We start from the raw sequence: 24,056 nt of genomic DNA, 5'->3' as shown, positions 1-24,056 counted from the left end.
GATAAAAAATTTTGTTTGATTGTTTGTTGTCAGAAACCAAGTGGAGCTGTGAATACGTTTGTGCTGTGTGCTGAAAATGACTGGTACACATGTACATACGCCAATAGCAGAGTTGTATTCTGTTTCCTACAACGAGATTGCCAGTTTACCAGCTGTACTATAGACTAAATAGATATTGGCTCCGCATTTAGTTGAAAATGAGATGGAAATATTATGAGTTGAAATTATAATTATGGTGAAGTGTGGATGAGCATTAGTTTTGATATGAAACTGGAGTACAGGCAGGATCAAGTAATAACTTGATCAGCAAATTAACCAGATGTCACTGAAAGTATCTTTCATTATCCTCATGAGATTGGTCAGAAACATTCTATCTGATGAGTTCCCTCATCAGTGTTGCCATTATGTGACAGTAGCTACCAGTAGCTGAGATCTAGTGAGACTGGCAGTAGTTTCCAGTAGCTGATATATACAGTGGAGGCTGTCAAAACCAGCATCTGTCTAATCCAGCAAATTGTCAACACCAGCATAAATCTAAATCCCTTCCGTGGCTTGTACATTTATCATCAGCATTACAATCCAGCCCATTGTCTAAAACGGATGATTTCTTCAATCTCAATGAGTGCCTGATTAGGCAGCTTGCACTGTAGTGGGGTAAAAATACAGTAATACTAGGTATCAGTACCTTCCAAGCAAGCTTGATTTTCATTGACTGTCATAATGACAACATTCGGTCTCCTGCAAACAGTCATGTAAATAAACCAAACGTTGCTTGAGCAGAAAGCATTTAGAAATTGAGAAATCTTTACAGCATTTGTTACTGAAGCCACAAAAGAATTGTAACTGAAATGTAACTGAAACAAGTTCAACATCAACTGAAAACAGGTAGGGCCACTCCACTAGTAACATTTTCACCACAGAGATCTTACTGTAATCTGCCATCTTCACAAAACGTATTGCATGTAAAAGGTACTGTTAAATTATGCAGCCTGTACCAACATGTACTTTATATGACCAGTGTCCCAAGTCTTGATGATCAGATGATCATGTGTAACGAGTAGGGTGTTGACAACTTCAGCAATTCAGTAGTTCTTATAAATTGGGTCAATACACAATAGTGAGATTTTTTTAGGTTATGCTTTTTCTAGGTGTGCAGTCAGTCTACGTAGTGCTGAAAGTTCTAAGCTTTTTCATATTTCTGTATATTATGTGATCTATGCAAAATAGATTGAATTTCTGTGGGAAGGCCTGTTGAGCTGAGGGTTTCATATGCAATAAGTTAGTATTGTGAACACTATTCATTTGACAATTTGTCACATTCAGTGTAGACATTTTGAACATGCTATAGTGTAGTGTCTGTTTCAAGACAACAAGAAGATGGAACAGAAAGAATGAAGTTCTGCGTACAAAAACAAACCCAGACCCTTTTAAGTAAATACAGTTTGACTAAGATAGGTTTCTGCTGAATAGTGCGTTTGCAAGGATGACTAACTTGGCTACCCTCCATAAATGTTTGTTTGCTGTGACTGTCTGTCAAAACATTGCTGATGTCGGTATAGGAAACAAGCACTTCTGTCACAAACCATGACAGAAGAAAATTCTAATTGGAAACCTATACATTTTTCAATACACTTTTGGTTTCAAATGAAATTCAGAGTAATTGAAACAAGATTTGAAACCTCCTGCATGAAGACACAGTGAGTTTATCTCCAAATCAAATCAGTAGATGTATCATGAAGATTCGCAGCATAATTAACGTAACATTGAATTTGTCCTAATCAAAACTGCAGTCTTTTGAAGACTTCAGAGCTAGCCATGTGTGCCATGAAAATCCAAAACATTTTTGAGGCTGGAATTCACTCTGAATAAGTCCTGGGCCCAAGGAACAAGGTTTAGCTATTGTTTGTTATTGGTGCGTGAAGGTGGTCTCCTCGTCCACAGGTATTGATCTATTGATCCCTGCTGTGATTGACTGAATAGCAGAAGACCTTGGTGGTGTGCAGGTAATCACAATAGTTCTTCAAGACATTAATTCTTCATGGGATTTTCATTACTTGTTTTGCAAAGATGACAACAGATTGCTGGGACTGTGCAACCTAGAAGGTATGATAGCCACATAAAAGCTTCACAGTGTATGTCAAACAGAGAAAGGGGGAAAGACAGAGATCAAAGGTCAAGTGTTTGATCAGCAGTCGTAGAGAAGGGATGTCAGAACATTCATTGGAAATGTGTTATATTTGGGATTACACTTCCTCCGTAAAGTACAGATTCTAGTACTTTCGTTGCATTGAGTCAAAACTAGTAGTCTAGACTGTTGTCTTTATGTTAGCCCCTGATAAGTATAAATTGGTAGGGCTCCTATGGCTGAAAGCTATGATTACACTTTGCCACTTAGAAAGTCGCCAAATGTAACATAAGTTACATTTGGGATTACACATTCACAATAGTGCAGATGCTATTTCTAATGTTGGATTGAGTTCCATACAGGATTTGAACCCACACCTGCAAAGACCGGCACCTAATCGCCAGCACACAAAGACAGACAACTGGTCTTCTAGAAAACAGACTTTCATCGATAAATTTCCATGTTATGGTTATGAATTTCAGTGAATTATTGCATACATAGTGTCGAGATATAGTTGGTATTTCATATTTTTAACATGTACAAACACAAATCTGATCAACAAATATGAAGTCTTCTTATTTCCATTGCATTGTTTTGTTGCATTCAGAGAAACAACTTTCCTGAAACATCTACTAACTTGCAAGGTGATAACCCACTATCAAACCCTGGTTCTTGGTTATGCACATAACTAATGTTGAGCTGCTACGATCATAATTGATTCAATCGTTTAAAGGTCACATGCAACGTAAAACATTTTTGCAGATTCTGATACCTTTTTGTATACACTTACTAAAACAAATCAAATGCCAAAAATGCCAGTTCAACCTATAAAGTTGAAAAACAAACGCGATGAAAAAAAAAGCCCTCAAAACCGGTGTTCAAATGATTCACTAATTTCCCCCCTGTGCTGGAGGAAAAAGTCGTTTCAGCAGCTGTGCTGCGCTGTGCCCATAATGCATGCGCAGTGAATAGGTTCACGGAGCTTAAAACACTATGCATGCCCATTACCTAAAAAAACATGTCGATTGTGATTCTCTGTCACAGAAAAAACTCAATGTCTGGTTTATTGACACCTATATATGTCTGCCTGCCTATCTGCTAATGACAATAGCAGCCTCAATCATTGACCACATGCAATTTGAAATTAACACCTATCGAGCTTATAAGCCATGAACAGAGAGCTGGCTAATCATATCAGCAGATGAACCAGCCAGTGAAGAGTTGGTCCACACCCCATGGCTCTGACTTGGTTCGGTATCCCAGGTCCTTTGTTTTGAGCGTAGTAGACCCAAGTACAAAATATTGCACTTTTAATTTGCTATTGTACACCTATAATTTTGTTTATTTGTTTTATTTGTTCATAATCAGCAGTGCATGTTCTATGTCATGAATAGGTGATAATTGTGTTTTAATTATGTTTGATTTTTTGTTGTTGCATGTGACCTTTAATCAACTACCCATGAAAATCTGGGTTAAAACTGGTTTTCAGTAACATAGATCGTTGCTCAGATTGTTGCTCATATGTCGATCAAAATGTTTGTTCTTGACATTCTTCTTTACAGACCACCATCTGATAGCTGGTTTGGCTAAATGTTGCGTTTAACAACATACAAAGAATCTGACACTTTGTCAACTATTTCACAATCACAATTTTGCCATTTCATTAAGCAACACAAAGCTGCTGTTAGTAACACCTCTTGATCAAAGGTTATGACAAGTGTAATCCTATGTTAAAAGTATAGAACAGATATGGAAATGATGCACCAAGAATACTTTGTGCATTTGGAGCAAAGAGAAATATTACCTTCTCCCTAGCCGATCATACACTGTCAAACCTATATCTTTTTCCTTGCCTTTAGTATGCTGATTTTGTCCTGAATGAAGCAACTCTAGAATTCCCACAGGTTCTTTGATCAAAATCAGGGCCTAGATTTTCGAAGCACTCTTAGCGTAAAGATAAGTTGTAACTACTAAGCATTAACATTAAGCTACAACTATCTCAGGCTTCGGAAAGATTTTTGATAGGCTCTGGGTTCAGATTTTCAAAGCTCTGTTAGCGCTAAGACAGTCGTAAGTGCCATACATTAACATTATCCTATGACTGTCTTAGCACTAAGAGAGCCTAGAAAATCTGGGCACTGGTTTCTAATGGTCAGTTGCTAATCAACAATTCTGTCACTCACCACATTTTCACTACAGCAATATTTATGCATATTTCAGGCTTGTGAGCTGCACCAGATGTTTAGGTTTGACGTGACTTGACTCAGTGACTACCTGCACAAACAATTTCATCAACATCTTCCTTCCAGCCTTTAGAGGATTCTGAACCCATTGTGAGTAAGCATTACTTATTGTATAGACTTTGCTGATGTCTAGTGAAGAGCCTGTCTTGGTTCAGTGTTAACACTCGGAGTTATTACTATAGGAAAACTGTACTTCAAGGGGTGGGTGTTCTACATTGAAAGCAATCTTTAGGCCTTGCTTATTAGGTATATTTTGAATTGACATTGAGGGACCTGATTTTTTATTCTAATTGTTTTTACATACTAGCAGAAACCAGATACTAAGACAGGTTTTAGACACTTAAGTCTGTTTTCCCCTCTGAAGTGCTAACCATAGAAACTACCTCCATCAAAGAAAACATGAAACTTACAATAAAATTCACAAGACATCTTCATTACATTTCAGCAGTATTTCCCCTTCTGCTGCACATTGTATTCCAAGTAGCTATGAAGATTACTGAATGTGTTTTTCTGGTAAACTAAGCAGGAAATAACAACCAGCTATCTGCTCATTGTCTCTGAGATCTACAAATGATTTGGTTAAAAAATATCCAAATTCATAACCTTGGATGTAATACAGTATGACGTTACTTCAGTTGTAGTTTTTGCTACAGTATATCAAAGATTAAAAATCCAGGATCATGTTACTTTAGTTGCACTTTTACCATGAATTTAGAAATAATCACCATAAACATAACACTTTGGTTGAATACTGTTAATATATTACCTCTAGAACAGTTTAGCAGGGCAGTGATTTTATCCTGAGAAGAATATTTTATGAGCTTTAAGGGGGTCAAAATATGTCCTTTGTGATATGCACACTCATTCTCTGTCAGCTAGCATTCTTCATGGTATCACTGTTGTCATGATTTGTGTGTTCTCATCAGTTCACAGAGGACTTTGAAGGCCCTCTTTGAAAAATAAATGGTGAGGGGTGAAATTTTGAAGTTCCAGAAAACAAAGAAGACACAATAAACACTCTTTTTAGCCTTACAGGACGGAATCACATGGTAAATATATAAGTTAAATGTTCAGTATCATCTTCCCCTTGAAATAGTTTGTCAACAGTCATATATTGTATGCCATGACCAAGATATTTGTTAAGTCTTCACATTAGCTTCTGTAACCAAAGACTTTGTTTCATGAGTAATTTGTAGCAGAAAATGGATCAATTGTGACATGTCATAATATCCATTATATCCATTTATACCCCATTATGAAGCTAGAAAATTGCTGCATGGAGCATTAAATGAAATGATTAAGCACAAACAAAACAGGATCATTTCCAAGTGCTAAAGACTATGCTGTAGGTGTTTTTGACTGGGTATTCGTGATTGATAAGTTTCACGTAGTATTGATTCTAAGTGAAGGTTTTGCTTCTCTGTTATTAAAGGTAATGATGAGAAATGTAATGATTAAGTGTTTTTCCAAACATTCAGACTAGTGATTTGTCCAGTATTTTTTAAATGAAAGTCAAGTCGTTATGGTATGTACTTGTAATACTGGAAACAAGGTGTGGAATTCTGCACGATGTCACTTATATGTGTAGATTTAAAAGTGAGGTGAAATCAAATACATTCATTTCATTCTCAATAGCAACAGTTGGGTGATGGCATAGAAGTTAGGACTTCACATTTATAACATAATCCTGTCCTTTGAAATTCCCATTGTTGTATACTGTTAGTTTCTATTGTTCATTTAGTATGTGACAAATTTAGTACTACTGTAAACAATACACACTGATATTTTATCATGTCTGTTCTATAAAAATTTGAACAGTTTAGTAAACTGTAACTCATCCAAACTCTGATTAAACTATTGCTATTTTAGTGTTAACAACATTTACACCATTACCATGTATGAACCTTGGCGAAATGTTGATAAACTTCTAATACAGCAATTCAGTTGCAGTTTGCACTTTCCTGGATGTTCCAGGAAATGCAATTACCGCATGTGCTGTAACTAGATCTCATTTTATAAGCTTCTTTGTCCTCTGTAAGAATAAGTTTTCATGCGTCTGCATTATCAATCTTCATTCAGGTAACAATACATTAATCAATGAACAATATGTTGTTAGTATAATGTTCTAATGATTTGTTACATCTCTTCCTTGTGGTCAGAAATTTTGTAGAAATTCTTTAACTCCAGAAACCATTGTGTCATCAAATTTATGAAAATATACAATCTCGCATACTTGCTTGCAAAAAATATGCAGATTACAACAGACTGCTGTTGATGTCAAGTTAGCAGTATTCAATGAAGGTGATGAAATCGTGAATCATACAATTTGTTCTTCATACCACATGAGTTTGAATCCAAAGTACCTATAGTTAATCTATAGTTTACCAACTATTGCTTGTGGTGCCAGGATGTCTGGAATGCAGAAAAGCAGGTTTTAGCAAAGATGGATTCAATATCATATATATTTCACATGACCTGCATTGTTTAGTCATTGACTCATTTTGCTGAGTTCTGATCAGATTATTAGGGCATAATTTTGAACATTAGTCACGTTTATTCAGCTAAAACAGTTGAAAGCATTTGCCATCTGTGGCAGTCAACAGACATCATAGGTAACTCCCATATATAGGATAAAGTTATTTTGGGGATGCCATGATGCCATTCACCTTTCCACCTATATGAATCTTAAGAATCTCAGTGCAGTGATCAGATGACACAGGTATTCTATCATAAATGTTCTTTTCCAATATCAGGTTATTTTAGTTGAAACTGCATATATGAAAATACAACATCTCACAGAACAGAAATTACTGTTTGACTGGTTGATCAGCATGTCTGGTGATAATTAATCTCTTGATGTTATATTTTATTGAATATGTTTCTTACCACCTGTTTTGAAAGGATACTGTGTATTTTTTTTACAGTGGATGATCATGATGTCCATTGATTGTTGTTGAATTGATAAAAGAACATGCATTAATTACCTCAGTAAGGAAAAATCTGTATTTATTTTTAGCAATCCATGTTTGTCATAATAAGTGATTAAGGGGATTGGGTTGTCAGGCTGGCTGGCTCGTTTGACATATCCTTGTATCCCAATCACATTGATCCATGTTACTGCTGCTGTATAGTCCAAACTCAACTATTTAGATTTGGGTGAAATTTTGAGTGGGTCCAAATTGATGAAAATAATGTTTCTGGACCCCCTCTAATGTTCAATTGATGGGCAGATGTAAAAATGAGGGGGGTCCTCACTAAATTTGATGAGTCAAAACACTCAAAAACCCTCTCTTGAGCCAACACTGCACCTCCATATTGTTATAATATTGCCGAATGCAGCATTAAACAACAAATACAGTAAAAACAATCCAGTTTAGCTTAAACTCTTTATTGTGTATCCTTTGTTACGATTTACAGCTTGTCATTCTTGGATCCTCCAAAAGTTGTCGCTTCTTGCATCAAGCAGAATTCTAGTCCATAATAAGTAGATTTTGATTCTTCGAAGGAAAGGCAGATCCATGTTTCAAGAGCCTAAAACTTGGAGTTTTGTTTCCCATTCAGAGAATAATCCAGGTCCAGTTCATAATGAGTAAGCACTGGTATTTAAACATTGCCCTGGGAACAGTGTCTTCTTCATCAATAAACATATTTTTTATGGAACAATATTTTTGTTACTTATGATAGTCTAATAGTCTCTATGCCATCTTTTCATAATGCTTTTGTTACCGTTGAGTAAAGCATGATGTCACACCAGAAAATACACACTTGAGTATCTTTACAAACAGAATATATTGGCACATATAAGAAAAAGTAGAAATTCACTGAATTAATTTAGTGCTTGGTAATAAAATGCCGTGAATTTCAACATCCAGTATTGTGTTACCATGGTTACTTTCATAGTATTCTGTTCTTCATGAATGTTTGACCCATTCATGAAAAACCTAAAGAACAGTTGTGTTCAGTAAGTTTATGGGCCTCACCCATGACAATGTGTCAGTTGCAGAAGTCAATTACTTTGTAACTTTCTTTCATAGGGCTGCTAAGAATAAGTCTAGCGGTGGCAACATACGACCATTCATCTCTTACTGTCAGTGCACTTTGTGAAAAGGCTGACACAATTAATTGTGTTATTTATTGGTAGGCTTTGCCAATATGTATTCACTTCAGGCAAATGTCATGTCATTGTAACATTGTGAGTTTGACTTCTTCTATAATTTTCAAAATAGTGTTGTGAAAAGATTGTTGAAAGTTTCATCGTTTAGAATAAAGCTTGTTTGCTTTGGGCTGCTGTTCACAGAACAAATGCCTGCTTTTTACTTCAACAAGATTTATGCACTGTGTAACTACTTATACCTTTCTTGACTTATACCTGAATGTACCACACATGTATCATGTAAACTGGTAAACTGTGGAAGTAAAGAAGATTTTTAAAAAAAAAAAAAGAAAAAGATTTTAACCTTGTAACCACCATTATGTGCATGTCAACACAGTAGTTATGGAATTAGAATAAATATTGGGGATTTATTATTCACTGAAAGTGTTAGTCATCATTTGCATGAAAGAGTATGATATATGATGTGTGTCTCTTGACAGTCTAACAATGAAATATAACAAATACTCATCCTTCTACCAGGTGTTGTAAGCCAGCCAGACTAGAATTACATGGCGGACATAGACAGTGATGTTGATGAGTTCACAATGTGTCCAGGCCACTGCATGTACCTTTCTAGACTTGTGTACGTGGTGTATGCGTGAACAGGCAGCATCGGGTGCAAGTGAAAGATCATCTATATCCAACCTACTCCTTCATCATTTGCCACAACATTGCATGGTGAGACTGACGTCTGCACTTCTCAAGAGAAGAAACTGTTTTGTTTGTAGTGAGGTTGCCTGGCTATGTTTGCTTCACCTTGCTTATTCATGTCTCCCCTAACTAATATTTTGTCATTTCCTCAAACTAGTTTTCCAGATATCTATCAGCTATCCAAACCTGTTTCCATTTTTTCCCCAAGCTCTGCTTGCGTTTTACATTTACTAAACAATTCCTTTTTACTGAATGTTTCTAATACTTCATCACAGCTTTCTGATGTGTCATTGCATTCCCTGCACTGTTCCCTGGGAGAATAATAAATTGAAGTGATGTTCACAGTAGCTGTTGAATTAGGTCTATGATTAGCACTTATTCCAAAGCCTCAGCCAGATAATCATTTGTTCTATTCTGTTTAGTCTGTAAAATAACACCAAAATCTATTGATAATTATGAACCATACTGATAAAAGCCATGACGAGGCTTGTAGCCTTCAACACTTTCAGAGCATTCAGTATTGTTAGTGCAGTGGGTTTTATTGAAGAGTTTGATCATTCTCATTACTCTGCTCAACAGTCAACTCCCTTTATTTTCATCCCCTTCTCTCAATTCCAGATATGATGACACTTGAAGTCCTTGTAAATAAATACAGGTTTGACTAAAACTGTTCTTATAATGATGGCCCAAATCTTTTGTTAGAAATGTTTCAACCGTTGAAGAAACATGGTGTCTAAAGTCAGTTCATAAATTCAGCACAAAGGGATTGAAGAAAGCTAAAGGAATGTTGTTCCATGTTTGAACCAACACTTGTTCCAGTTCAGCCAGGCCATTGTCTGTTTCTAGGTTTGCCTTAATAGTCACTCCATTTCATCCCAGTCATGTTCAATAGGGGACAGGTCCAAAGGAACAGCTAGCTAGAGGAGTACAGGAATGTTCTTCTGTCGCAGGAAATCTGTCACAACACATAAAACGATGTTCGTGGTGTCAATCACTGGATTGACTGGTCTAGACTGGAACTGTTAACAGACCGCCACCATATAGCTGTAATATTGCTGATTACAGCATTAAACAACAAACCAACCAATCTAAAAAAATGCCATTGAGGACATGCTGTTGTCTTTGAAGTTAGCATTCAAATTCATGAAACCCTGAGAAGCACCCCTTTTCACTTATGCTCAGTTTCAAGATGTGTAGGGGGCAGCTTTGTAGCCAAGTGGTTAAAGTTGGCCACCCATCATACCTATACCCTACATGGGTAAAGTGTGTGAGGCCCATATCCTGTGTGTCCCTCCATGATGTTGCTGGAATATTGATAAAGGGGCATAAAACAATTCTGATGCAAAACTTATCAGATGCAAATGATGATTGACTGTCCAGTGACAGGAATACTCAAAGGCTTTCCTATCAAACTGTTTGGTAACATTGTTCCATGTGGCCAGGAAAAATTTAGTCATGCAAAATTCCTAATCAGTTCTAGTTATCAGGGAATGATAACACTTAGAGTGAGCTTTGCCAGAATGAAAGACACATTTAGAAAATACATAATGTGGTAGATTTGTATTATCAGCTTCTGTGATACAGTGCCATACCATGTTTTCACAGTGTTTTTTTCCCCCCGTAATTGCTTGTGTACAGTGAGATGACAGCGCCACCTGTAAACACCGTCTTGTGTGCAAAAGCTTCCGTTGCAATCGGAACGCAAAATATTTGAAATGTACAGCTTTCATGGAAAAGCATTCTGTAAAAAAGTACTAAAATTCTACCCTGGAACGTAATGCACTTTGAGAACCTTCATGAATGTGATCATAACTTTTGAAATAACACTCGCAACTTATCAAGCGGACCATTGTCTGTTTAAGTGAAAAGTCAAACATCACTTGACTCGAATGGAATGTTGCCGACATAATAAAAAAAACATTTAACACTGAATTGGTCATCTCTTGCACATTGTTTGTTTCATGCTGCAGAATTTGTACCAGGCTTGTGACCTCTGGGTTCATTTAAAATACTACTGCAATGTTACTGTACTGTGCAGATATGACACGTTTTATTGTCCCCACCATGGTGAGCCATGCAGACAAGAAAAATGAATGTGCAAATGACTGAATAACTTACCTGTAAATATGTTACAGGTTTTCATAAAAAAGAATATTCAAATAATCAAGAAAAAAAAATACCAATTTGCTAGGCTTCTAATTAAAATGACATGTTGTATTTGTTGATACCTGTGGAGAAGAATGCATCACATGTGCTTCTGTATAGGGGCGTGACCCCGCGCAATAACGAGAAACCCCAAAACATGGTATATCACTTCTAGCACTCGTGCTTGTGGACAAGACACAAAATTTACGTTGCATTGGAAACCAGCGGGCAACAGAAAAATTGTAACAATGAATTTATGAAAGGTGAGATGATATTTATATACAGAATTTCAGTTTTGATAATCTTCTGATACACAATAATGTTCATGATCATCTTTTGCGTTATTACCCCGAAAACATGTTACACCATGGTATAAATATGAACAAACCATGAGTGATCGAAATCAACATTGAAACTGAAATGAAGATGTCATTATTAATTAAGACAAGGGTTACCGAAAAAAGAAAACCAGACCAGGAACTAATGTCAGTTACATAAGAAGACATGGATACCAAATCAGTAAGACAGTACTCGATAATACCATGTTTTTAGCTTAGGGGATTATAGTATCATGTAAATTTGTTAGCATTTCAGTAGATGTAAGTATCATCTGCATAAATGAAACTACTAGCTACATGGTTAGAAGTATGTTTTACACAGAAGAAAGAATTTTCAACCCAGATATTAGAAAACAAATTAGACTGTGGCACTAATTCCCATCCACAGAAAGTAACTGACAAGAAGAATGTTACTTGACACGAGTTTGCCCTAATTAGTGTAATCAAGACCGGCTGTTTGCATTAGATGCATAGATCCTGGACTTGTTAAATGAGATCTCACCATATCATACACAGTCACATCATGTGTGTGTATGTGAATATACACAACGTTGGATTTGCTTGAGACATACATGAGTGTAGAATTGTGTCCCATTACCTGTTACGACTGCACGATTAATAAGTAAGTTGTGTGCTGTGTTTATTTAACCGTGTGGAGTTGAAATATTTGGTTCTTTCAGTGGTAGAAATTGGACCAGTTTGTTAGCTATGTCAAGAAGCAAAGTGACATTACAGGTTTTGGCAGGTTTTATCATATTATCACTAATCAAGCAGGGTTTGTGTGTACTTAATCAACTTCAGATTATCAACTTGTGTGAAACAGGAGGCAGGGTAAATTCAGTTCAGCTTATTATTGAGCTCAACTTCTAATAGCCAGATTCTTTCCTGTTCCTGCAGATAATCATGGCTTAACAGATTAACAATAGCACTGTGAAAGTGTCAGGTGTTCGTTAACTTTCTTCAGGTGCTATGTAAGATTAAATCAGTTGAAAGCATTATATGTAGTCAAGATTTGGCAAGGAGATGGAAAAGATTGTTTTGCCACATACAAATTATTCATTATGAGAAGCAGTGTCTTTTTTTTGGAGGGGGGGGGGGTTGTCAGAACGAAAACCGTAATGTAAGATTTATGATGACAGTGAAAAAAGTTGCGAAGTGGCACTGATGATTTAACAGATTTTCTGTGTGTCTATATTCATGCAGTTTATGATGGATATATAATAGGCACATGATGTACAGGAAGCTGGTTGCAGATTCTGTTTGCTTTCTCAAACTCAACATTCAGCTACTAATTTTTTTAATTTCACTTCAACTTTTCAGTCATGTGAACTTTATAAGAGCACGAATATATTCATAATTACAATAAAATCTAAGATATCCATACTCACCAGATTTCATTGTGAACCATGTTCATTTATCTGTTACAAGCTGAATGTTTTAGACATGGAGACTTCCATACTTCTGTGTTATTATGTGCCTAAAAGTAACAACCGCCTGTATAAAACAATTACTGACAGGATAGATCTACAAACTGTTAACAACTCAGTGGCAACTCAGCTGCTTGCAATGTCCTAATGCTATGGCTCATTTCTGCTACCTTTGCTTTCCCATATTACCTTCAAACATAGCATTAATGTAATGCCTTGAAGTAGAACCTTCTAAAATGTGTCATGAATAAGGTTTGGATGCATTCACAAACATGTAGGTTTGTATGTTTTGCCTTCATGCATTTAAGTGATGTCATCTTTAAATATATTATTAGCCTAGACATCCATTGTACTCGTATGTCTCTGGTATGTGATTCTCTTTAGTTGTGTATCAGTCACACATATTATGTACCAATGGGGATTGTAATGTCTAAGTAAAGATGAAATGTATTGAAGAGAAATATTTGACTGTTGGCCTTGTAATAAAATTAAACGTCTGTGTAAGTGAATAGTGTTCTGTCCTGGCACCAGGAAGGACAACAGGAAGTATGATACTGACAAGAAGTCTGCTGCTCTCATGAGCGAAGTAATCATAGTGTGTATGGTGGGGTTTTTTGTTGATTGTCTCTGTATCCATATCCCAAGGGAAATCATAACATTGTGTTTAGTTACATAGTCAACAATGCTTCTGTTCATCAATAAGAATTGCAAACTTGCTGTTGCATTATTTATGGACGTTTGAGTCCAGTGTTTGCAAGGTATTTGAGGATTTTGACCTTTGTGCTGACTTTAATTTGGTAGTAAGTATAATTAGGTAGGTATGCATCAGTGATAAAGCCATGCCTTGATGGAGCTTGTGCTGTGAGATCCACACATCTTATTAAATTATGGTTTTTTTTCGTTCACAGGTTAATTAAGAATCAGTAGCATTTTCTTTACTTTTAGAAATAGGTGAATCTTAGCTTCCTATTGTTTTCACCCTATTGTATGTTGTCATACTTCAAACGGTTATATTTCATCCTTATAGAAATGTGTTAATAGGCTAATAATTATCCTGATTGCAAGGCTACATGAGATTACAGGATATATCATCCAGTCTGTTGACCCAGTTTCAGAATTGTGTAGATTCACTCTGATTGTGCTTCTTGGTTTGTCGCTATAGTTTTTGGAATTTCCATCCACATAATGGTGACTTACCATGATAAAACTGTAACAATGTTTATGTGGTGTTCATCAAACTCACTCACTTTGTTTCAGACCTCCTGGTAGAGTTTGAGATTCAAGTTCTTTGTGTGGGATATTTTTTATCATTGACTGATAAGATCATAGACTATCATGTTCTCTTGCATATGGAGACTGACATGTTTGCCTATATTGTTTCAGAAAATGTATGAAGTCCTGGATGCTCAGACATGTTCCTATATTGTGTTTATCCTCGGGATCCTGGGCTTGGTGTTTTACTGCTCTATCATGTTCTTCGTCATCATCTCCTTCATTGGAGGGTAAGTCTTGTGTTGTACTTTCTCACAGAGTAAACCTCATCCAAATCTCAAGATGTACTTCATTCCCATCTTCTTCATCAAACGGTTAGCTTCTTCCCAATCTTTAGATGCACTTATCTTATATTATAACACACACATCCATGCAACTATTACTTGCTGAAGGCGCTGGTATTTGTTTTCCGATCATTGGATGTCCGTCTCAGTGTCACATCATATTATCAGTCTCAAAACCCAGGGGAGTATACACCTCTTGCTGCCAATAGGCATACTGAGTTTATTGTGGCTCTCTCATCCTAACGATACTTGTGTTATAAGTCATTCCATCTTTGATGGATCCAAGTACCTGTCATCAAAGTTAAAATATGTCCAGACGACTAATTTCCACTCTTCCATACTAAGTGAGAATGTCGTATCTAGTGTTTGTGTCCTTTGCATGGGATTTGATTCCATCTGTACCATGCTCAAGTAGATGTTACAGCCTAATCTTCTTCTTCAGAGGGTGAATCTGAACCCATGCGTGACTATTAATTGTTCGCTTGTTTTAGGCACAGTCTTGATGTATGATGCGCTTGATAAATTGTTCCCTCCATAACCTGAAGGTGTCTGTTATGGGTTATAATCCTAAAATTCAGTCTGTTAATGATCCTGTTAGCTTGTTACTTGTATGTGTATTTAAGTATTGGTCTTTCTTGGTAGACGGTTCTACTGGTATCGGAAGTCTGACCCATCTGTATTGGGAGATGACCTCCCTGGAGTCTCGATCATCAAACCTTTGATGGGCGTCGACCCACTTCTGGAGGAGAACCTAGAGAGTCATTTTTGTATGAAGTACCCAAAGGTATGTACCAGGTCTCTTTAGTCTGTTAACCTAACTTTTGAGGGTACATTTTTTGCACATATCTTTGGGTTATTCATTGCACTGTAACCCTGTTCACATGTACCTTAATGCTTCTCCATGACTTAACAGGTCATTGTGATCATCTGTTAAAAAATTATTTTTTTGTAATTATTTTGCTCTACTCATTATGGACATAAGTTCAGTGAAAGAATTGTGTGACAGCTGACGTGTTTCACGTGCAGGACCCCAGATGATGCTGGAGACATGACTTTCATAGTAGGTCCTGGACCACAGAGGATAAAATGTTAACAGGATATTTTTCTTTCAAAGTTGTATTAAGCTTTTAAGATATTTGATACATTAGTTTGTTTTATAATCTTCTGAACATTCTTCATGAATCCACACCACATGTTCCCTGGAAACAGCTGGAGGAGACATTCCTATTCACTTGTGATCAATATGTACCGGTAGTTTCAAGTCTGCATCAGTTATGACTCTTGGCCTGTAAGCTCTACAACTTTTACTGCAAAAGTAATGACTGAATCAGTAATGAATTACCTTTAGGTATTGACTTTTAATTTAATATCAGGCGATGGAATGAAACTTGATGTTTATGAAAAATTGTATAATAGTATGACTCAACCATTTGTATCTTACAGGCTATACAGTTCAGTGGGGTAGCATAGTAGTTAAAACGTTCACTTATCACACCAAAAACACTGTTTCTATTCCCCACATGGGTACAAAATGTGAAGCCCATTTCTGGTCTCCCCTCTGTAATATTGCTGGAATATTGCTAAAAGCAGTGTGAAACCGTACTCACTCACTCACTTATGGGCTGTGTCTTTGGGGAAATGCTGTTGCATAAATCTTAAGAACAATCAAAACAGTACATTGCCTTCACAATGAAGGTGGACATAAAGATCTTTATTTTACAGTTTAGAGGGAAGATGGAAGTTTATGGTTTATTCACTTACACTTCCTTGTCATATTGGATAGTTACAAATATGTGTATCAGTGGCCTTAAGTCCATGTTGACTAGACTTATTTTTGTAGTATACTATTTGTCTTTTTCATTATTCCCATCCTCTTTTGGGTCAACTAAAGAGCTAAACGTTCCCACCTGTACACCTTTGTTCCAGTCCAACATTAACCTTATTCACTGTGACCGAAATTCACATGTTGTTCAAAGTAGTGGAGAAACCTCTCCATGCATTCATAAATCTGAGTTTTATGGAATAATATGACATGAATGTGTTTGTCTTGTTTCAGTTTGAACTCCTATGTTGTGTTAATGATGAAAAGGATCCAGCTGTTGACCTTGTGAACAGACTCTGTGAAAACTATCCAAAAGTGGATTGCAAATTATTCAAAGGTACATTGCAGCATTTGATGTTTAGAGAAGATAACAAAAATTGTCATGCTGTACCCTTAACCATTTTTCCATTCTCATCAAAAAGTTATTGACCAAAAGAGGAAAAACATTTTCATGATCTTATCACCATTACATGATATTCTTCAGTATCAAGTCTGTACATCTTTAGGACTTATCGATCACGGTCAATATCTGATGAAATGTTAAACCTTGAAGTAATAGCCACAAAAGTCACTTTACTCTCATATGTTATCGTAAAAATTGCCTGGTGATTAAAGTGTTTGTTTGGCACACTGAATAACCTGATTTGATTTCCCACATTGATACCATGTGTGCAACCGATTTCTTACTACCGTGATATAGCTGGAATACTATTGACAGTAGTCTAAACCCCAACCCACGAACATGGTTGCCCTAAGTGTAACTGTGTGATGTCTGTCTTTATTTCAGGTGGTAAAAATGGCATCATCAACCCCATGGTGCGCAACATGGCCCCTGCCTATGATGCTGCTCAGTATGAGTATGTGTGGATCAGTACCAGCAGAATCAAAGGTATGTAGTCCAAATTGACACCTTACTTTGGCTGACCATTGATGGGGAAACAACTATTGCGAGAGTAATAGTCTATTGCAAATCAAAAGTCACTGTGTTCTGTAATGTGATTGGTTGAAAAACATGATCAAATGGTGTTTGATTCATAGAAACTGCAAGACTATTCACTGCATACTGACACATAGAAACATTGCAAACAAGTGTTTTGTTGTGTCATCCAGTTCCAAATGCATTCCCATGCTTCAAATACTCAATTACACCTGGAAATCGGCCAACACATGATGTTTGTCTCCTAACTGCAACATAATATTGCAACAGCTATAGTGTATTTGCAAAAGTTTTTCCTTTCCCTGAATTGTCTCATTTGAAGTCACCTCCCAAATGAATGTATAGTTTATGTGAAGTAAAAACAAGCTGAAGTAGTTTCTGTCTCTTTAATTAATTAACAAGAATGCTATCAATGCATCAATAGTTTTTTCGTTTCTACCATCAATTAAATGCTATCAGGGGCTCAACAATTGTCCATAGTTTGATGCATTGTTAGAGTCTTACACCTTACCATACTTAGTGCAAATAAAGCATGTTGTCATGTTATCATAAGGCATTCACTCGTCATGCGAAAGAACCAGCATGGACAGCATGTGTAAAGCCCATTTCTGGTGTCCCCAGCCATGATATTGGTAGAATACTGTTACTGACGGTACTCTAACCAGTGTGTGTTGATCCAGCTCATACTTTCAACACTTGATGAGAGTGCAATGACTGGGGTTAGCTGTCTTAACAGGTTTGCTCTTTACGAAGTGTAATCATTGTACCAGAGAACAATATAGGATACATAGTAATCCTGTCCTAATTGCTGCATTTCAGCGTCAACTGACATCATCATGGATATGGTGTGCAAGCTGCAAAAGCCAAATGTTGGACTTGTCCATCAGATGCCGTTCACTCTAGATCATAGAGGCTTTGGCTCATGCATAGAAAAAGTAAGTTGACCATTAAACATATGAAAGATAGCAACCATGAAATTATACAAGCCAGATTTGTGGAGGTCAACTTCGTTATTGTGGATAACACAACATTTCTGAGCGTCTGCTTGCTCTTTCATCCTTCTGCCTGATGAAGGAAAAAGCAGACGTGCAGAAATTTGTGTTGTCCACAATAAAGAAGTTGACATCCATAAATCTGGCTTTTCTTATGCTTTCCACTTCTAAATGCCCTTCATGTTATTGTATTGCTGGTGTGTAACACACATGAATGGCCTTGGCTTAAAAGATGACTCACTCTTAAACAACTAATGATGGGTATAACAATAACATACAGCAGACATTTTGGTATTCATTGCCATTTACCACATTGACATTTGATAAACCATTCTCGTTTTATAGTTTAATTGCAATTCATTGTTGTCATATGACAACAAAGAGATAGTAAATATAATACTTTCTAAATCTTGTTCAAGTTTATGCTGAAGAAAAATCAGAATGCAGACTGTATAACAAAACCTTCACACATTGAATTGCAATCTTTTATTTAACAAAAGACAGAAGTTTTGCTACTTTACAACAAATTTGATGTCTCATTGTTGAGAAAGCCCTATTCTAGTAATCCATATGAAAATATGTTTACAACCCAACACCTGGCTGAATTTCAATCATAAAACTGATCTTACAATCTCATTTGTATTGTATGTTCTTCAGAGGTCATTTGGTTTGCAAACAGTAGTGATCATATACTTTGGAATATTGAACAAATTTTATGAATAACAACTGTTTTTATTTCGAGTGCAACATGTTAGATGCTTGTTATCAACTTCTAAAATGCCAGTCAAAGAAGATCACATTATTTGGAGAAAGAAATAGCTGATGTGTTGTTTTTTTTAATGTTACTGTTTTAATAGTCATGGTCCCACAAAGCAATTGTAGTTTTTTGACCTGTCGCAACTCTATAGTATAACATAGGTTTACAAGTGTTTTGTGGATAGGGTCCCAGACCTCTATGTTGAAAGAGGGCTTGGGTTACCTTGTAATTCAATTTAGCTGACTCTTAGAATTAAAGCATTACAACACTCTCACTCAATATTGCAGCTACTTTGTTGGTAAGTCTGCAATAAGGGGTCGCTTTGCATCGAATGGCTGATTCAGTTGATTGATTGATTCGAGGCTATAGAAGATAAATAGTCCATACTCTCCAACTTCAACATACAAGTACTGATTGTGTACATGCAGTTTACATTTGAGCAGCATTGGAGGAGCAGCTGCTAGGGTTTTGACAGGAGACATGAAAGGTTAAGCCTGACTTTCTGAGTATGTTATAGACCGATATACATGTACTCCAGTGTGGATGAACTGCGTTAAGAACAGAGTAGGCTTTACATAACTAGATAACAGGGAAGTCGTGTTGTATTTTAAGATTATCTTGGATGTATATTTTGCAAGATAAAATACTAATGTAATTTCTGATAGTGACATAGGTATACAGAAAGGGAGTGTGGACATCGTTTCCAGAAGACAACTCCAAAATCATTCCATATCTTACAACAAAACTTGGTAGATATATGAGACATACCCTAAAGTGGTGCCATTTGCAATTTGTGGATAGCTGGCATTTTTATTTTTCTCCCTTTCCATGGAAACAATTCATACTTAGTCTCAAAAAGGAGGGATGGACTTTGTTTCTGGAACACAACTTGAAAACTGTTCAGTTTCTTTGTAGATATATCAGACAGATTCTAAAGTGCTGACTTTAGCTATTTACAGACTTTTGTCAATATAATTTTTCTTGGTTTCCATGGAAATGATTCAGACTTAGTCTGAAAAAGGAGGGGTGGATTTCGTTTCCGGAACACTACATTCAACAGAACTTTGTAGATACATCAAACAAAGTGGTGCCTTTTGCTATTTGCAGATATTTGGCATTTTCATTTTTCTTGGTTTCCATGGAAACAGTTTGGACATAGTCTCAAACAGCAGGGGTGGTCTCTGTTTCTGGAGCACAACTCCAAAATCTTTCAATATCTTTCAGTAAAACTTAGCAGATACATGAGGCAGATTTTTGTTTAGCTGTATGAGTAAACCATAAAAATAAATGCCATGTGTTATTTTATGTATTTTCAGATATATTTTGGATGTGCTCTGCAGCGCTTTTATCTGGCATTCAACCTGATGAACTTGTGTTGTGTGACAGGCATGTCTTATACCTTTAAAAAGTCTATTCTGGACCAGCTTAATGGACTCAGCTGGTTTGGAAAATATTTGGCCGAGGATTACTTCCTAACAAAAGCCATCCATGAAAAGTAAGTGATGACAATTGTTTTGTGGTGTTGCTCTATTTGTTCAGTAAGACTACAGAATACTGGATACTTTTAGTCTTGTAATAAATATCACAAGTATTCATAATGCCACATTAGTGTTTCAGCTTCATAGTTTCATATGTGTAATTGACAAAATTGGAACTTAAATCACTATGTGTCATAGGCGATCCAGAAGAGGGTGCAGATATGTGCACCCTCCATTTTGTCCTAGGTGTTTTTTTAAATCATCATCGAAACTCTCATGAACACAGTGAAAAATAACTGTGCAAGCCAACCTAACAGGCACACAATGGTTAACAACATACTGACATATGTTTTTATGATGCATATAAAACTTGATGTGTATTTTTGCAGAGGCTACAAATTGGTCTTATCATCATTTCCTGCTCAACAGAATGTTGGGGGAACATCGTATTGTGGTCTAGTTGATCGCTTAATACGGTGAGTTTATCCTTCTTTAATCTGAAGAATGTACTTATGTCTGGATCAACTGTCACACATAAGGCTATCAGTAGTCAGTAAGAGGAATATCCAGCAGGGTACAAGTGCACTTAATGTCAGGGTACTTATAGAAACAATACACCTAGAGATAATCAGTTATCCTTATTAGCCCTGTTGCCAAGGCCCAAATCCATGTCAGCTACTAAAGGGACTCTTTACTCCCTGGTGTGGACACCATCTTCAGTCATGGTCTAGACTATAATCAGGATCTAGACTTGGAACTTGTCTGTGTCATTGGGGTAATCATAAGATGAGCATCACAGTGTGCCTAAGTCCGCTTTAACTGTTGTTTGTTTGTTCTTCAACACCACACTAGCAGATATTCTAAACACTGAAGGAAAATAGTAAACAACGGTCCTCATTGTTTGGGACCATGATTCACTGTTAACCACACACCAAGGTTGACCTCTTATTTGTGTTCTTGGGACCACTTGTTGCTGGAACCCAAATGTTCCATCTGTGTTATAGATGAGCCATGTTTGGGTTTCTAACTTGTATTCTTTAATAAATCTTTGTCAGCAGCTACAAAGTATAAAGATATTGTTACTTCAGATGGATGCGACTGAGGATCAATATGCTTACCGTAGTAAGCATTATGGAACCAATGGCTGATGTATTTCCTCTGGGCGCATATGGTGCATGGTGCCAGTATCACTTCTTTGGCTTCAACCCATACTACTTCTTTGCTGCTCATGTTTTTGGAATGCTAGTAATGGACTACCTGCTTCTACACAATGCTCAGGTAAGTGTATACTACCACCGTTTTTCTGAACACCATGTCTAGTGTATATTTGGAAAGGAGCGTATAATTTTTCTGCCAACATGGATGATTCAGTGAATAGAGTTACCCCCACCCTGGCATGACAGAAAACAATATTTGTAGGTTCAAAGCCTGGTTCACCATGGTAATAGGTTTGTCAGCTCTGTAGCCATCTTTGTTTGCTTCCCAAAAGTGGTATATATGCAAGACCTTTGTCTCTTCCGGCTTTTATCTTCCGCTGAGCTGATGCACCTCAGAATAACTGAAAGACTGTTCTCAGCACTCTCTCACGTTGGTTTATGAGATTCATCAGTGATTGGTTTGTTTCCACCCAAAGTGTTATTCATGACATTTGTCTTGATGGTCTAGGGTGTCAATGATTGAAGCGTTGAATGTCATTAAACCAGCCTGTATGAATACACCGGTCATGGCTTTGTGTCTGATTTACTTTTCATTGTTAATCTACATTTCCACCATGCCCAAGCTTGTCGCTTTACCTTTGATCTGCTTCATCTGAGACTTTCTTGCTTTGATATATCCGAACTACAATTCAAGATGTCATTATGCTGCGAAGAGACCCGTGAAGGCCCCGGGGTAGAATTGGCCTTCAGCAACCCATGCTTGCCATAAAAGGTGACTCTGCTTGTCGTAAGAGGCGACTAACGGGATTGGGTGGTCAGGCTCGCTGACTTGGTTGACACATTTCATCGGTTCTCAATTGTGCAGATCGATGCTTATCACTGGATTGTCTGGTCCAGACTCGATTATTTACAGACCACTGCCATATAGCTGGAATATTGCTGAGTGTGGCGTAAAATTAAACTCACTCACTCACTCACTGACTAAGACTTTTTGTTCTGTCTATCCATTTTTATCATGCAAGTTGGGGCCAAATGTTTTGGATTCTGTTTGCTCAATCATGACTTCAATTTCACCATTTGATTTAACTTCCATTTGCAGGTTGGCCCAGTGGCTTTCAGCAAGTTGGAATACATTTTTGGATGGTTCATTAGGGAATTTACTTCTACCTTCATATTTTTGGCTGCTATTATGAAACCACATACCATCAAGTGGGGTCGGCGCACATACCGGGTCAGATGTGGAGGCCACACCGAGATCTCTGATGACAGATCAACATCAGTAGTCTTGTAACACCTCCTTAATCAAGAAATGTGTCCATAATGGATCAGTGAAAGTGGCAGCATATATCAATAGGTGATTCCATGGATTTGGACAAGTATTGACCTAACTGTATTTGTTGAGCTTGTGTCCCATGCAAGCTTGGTTAATATACATTTCAGGAAAACTGAAAATCCACCTAATGTGAGGAATGAAGCTCAACAGTGATATTTGTTGTCATCTCAGGTCAGTTGACTGGGGAGATTGTTGATACTGTTACAAGAAAAATGTGAAACATATCTGTCAATGATATTGTCATGCACATGGCAAAAAGGATAGGTGTGCCTGTAGTTGATGGTTGTTGCTTGTCACCACCACATACATTACAAGCATATGAGCTTCTCTGTTGGATATCAGACGTGTGCATCTGCACTTCTGGATATCCCTCTCCTGGAAGAGCAGGCTCCATCTTTGTGAAGTGGACAGATCAAACAGTGCATCTGCAACGTTTCTATAAAGCTCTCCAACCAACAACACACAAATCAACCTTCTGTATGGTTTCAGAAAGACCGATGGCAGATGAAAGAAAAGCAGACTAAAAGTCATGGATATGCAAGAACATGTTTCTTGAAGGCTTCTCAGCTAACTGTCAATCACGCCTTCTGTTTTTATTCTGAAAGACATCACATTGAAGGCAACAGATACAAGGGTAGCTGTGTTTAGTTCAATATTTCTTGTCATTTCTGTCCTCCAGTCACCATGTGCAGCTTGTACAATCTGAAGATACAGCTGAAAGCTCTGAGCACCATAGTGAAGTCAGTAAACACAGTTTGCCATGGGAAACCACCCTTATGAAAAAGTCAGTACAGTATTTTTATAGAACCTTTTGAAAATATCTAACACCGCTGTTAACAGTAACTGTTTGTGAAGTCTCAGTGCTGTATATTTGTTGCATACATGGCTGGGAGATCACCCAAAGAAGGGAAGTGATTGACTACAACAGGAGTAAAACAAAAA

General features: G+C 37.0%; 1 protein-coding gene across 3 annotated transcripts in view; it reads left to right on the top strand.

Annotated features, from left to right (window-relative positions):
- Positions 1-24,056, top strand: part of LOC137278428 (ceramide glucosyltransferase-like) — a 55,900-nt gene extending 31,844 nt beyond the window's left edge. Inside the window, exons 3-13 of one of the 3 annotated variants that reach the window (XM_067810750.1) lie at positions 4,346-4,458; positions 9,002-9,199; positions 14,466-14,584; positions 15,281-15,422; positions 16,695-16,797; positions 17,248-17,349; positions 18,217-18,332; positions 20,463-20,641; positions 21,014-21,100; positions 21,713-21,902; positions 22,881-24,056. In XM_067810750.1, coding sequence (XP_067666851.1) covers positions 9,050-9,199; positions 14,466-14,584; positions 15,281-15,422; positions 16,695-16,797; positions 17,248-17,349; positions 18,217-18,332; positions 20,463-20,641; positions 21,014-21,100; positions 21,713-21,902; positions 22,881-23,072 — 1,380 coding nt within the window. In that variant the 5' untranslated portion in view covers positions 4,346-4,458; positions 9,002-9,049 and the 3' untranslated portion in view covers positions 23,073-24,056. The remainder of the gene's footprint in view (positions 1-4,345; positions 4,459-9,001; positions 9,200-14,465; positions 14,585-15,280; positions 15,423-16,694; positions 16,798-17,247; positions 17,350-18,216; positions 18,333-20,462; positions 20,642-21,013; positions 21,101-21,712; positions 21,903-22,880) is intronic. The other 2 variants (XM_067810751.1, XM_067810752.1) reach the window with 2 other exon arrangements.

The sequence above is a fragment of the Haliotis asinina genome, chromosome 3 (genome assembly GCF_037392515.1).
Source record: "Haliotis asinina isolate JCU_RB_2024 chromosome 3, JCU_Hal_asi_v2, whole genome shotgun sequence".
Taxonomy (NCBI): Eukaryota; Metazoa; Mollusca; class Gastropoda; order Lepetellida; family Haliotidae; genus Haliotis; species Haliotis asinina.
This window is presented reverse-complemented; position numbering and strand designations above follow the sequence as displayed.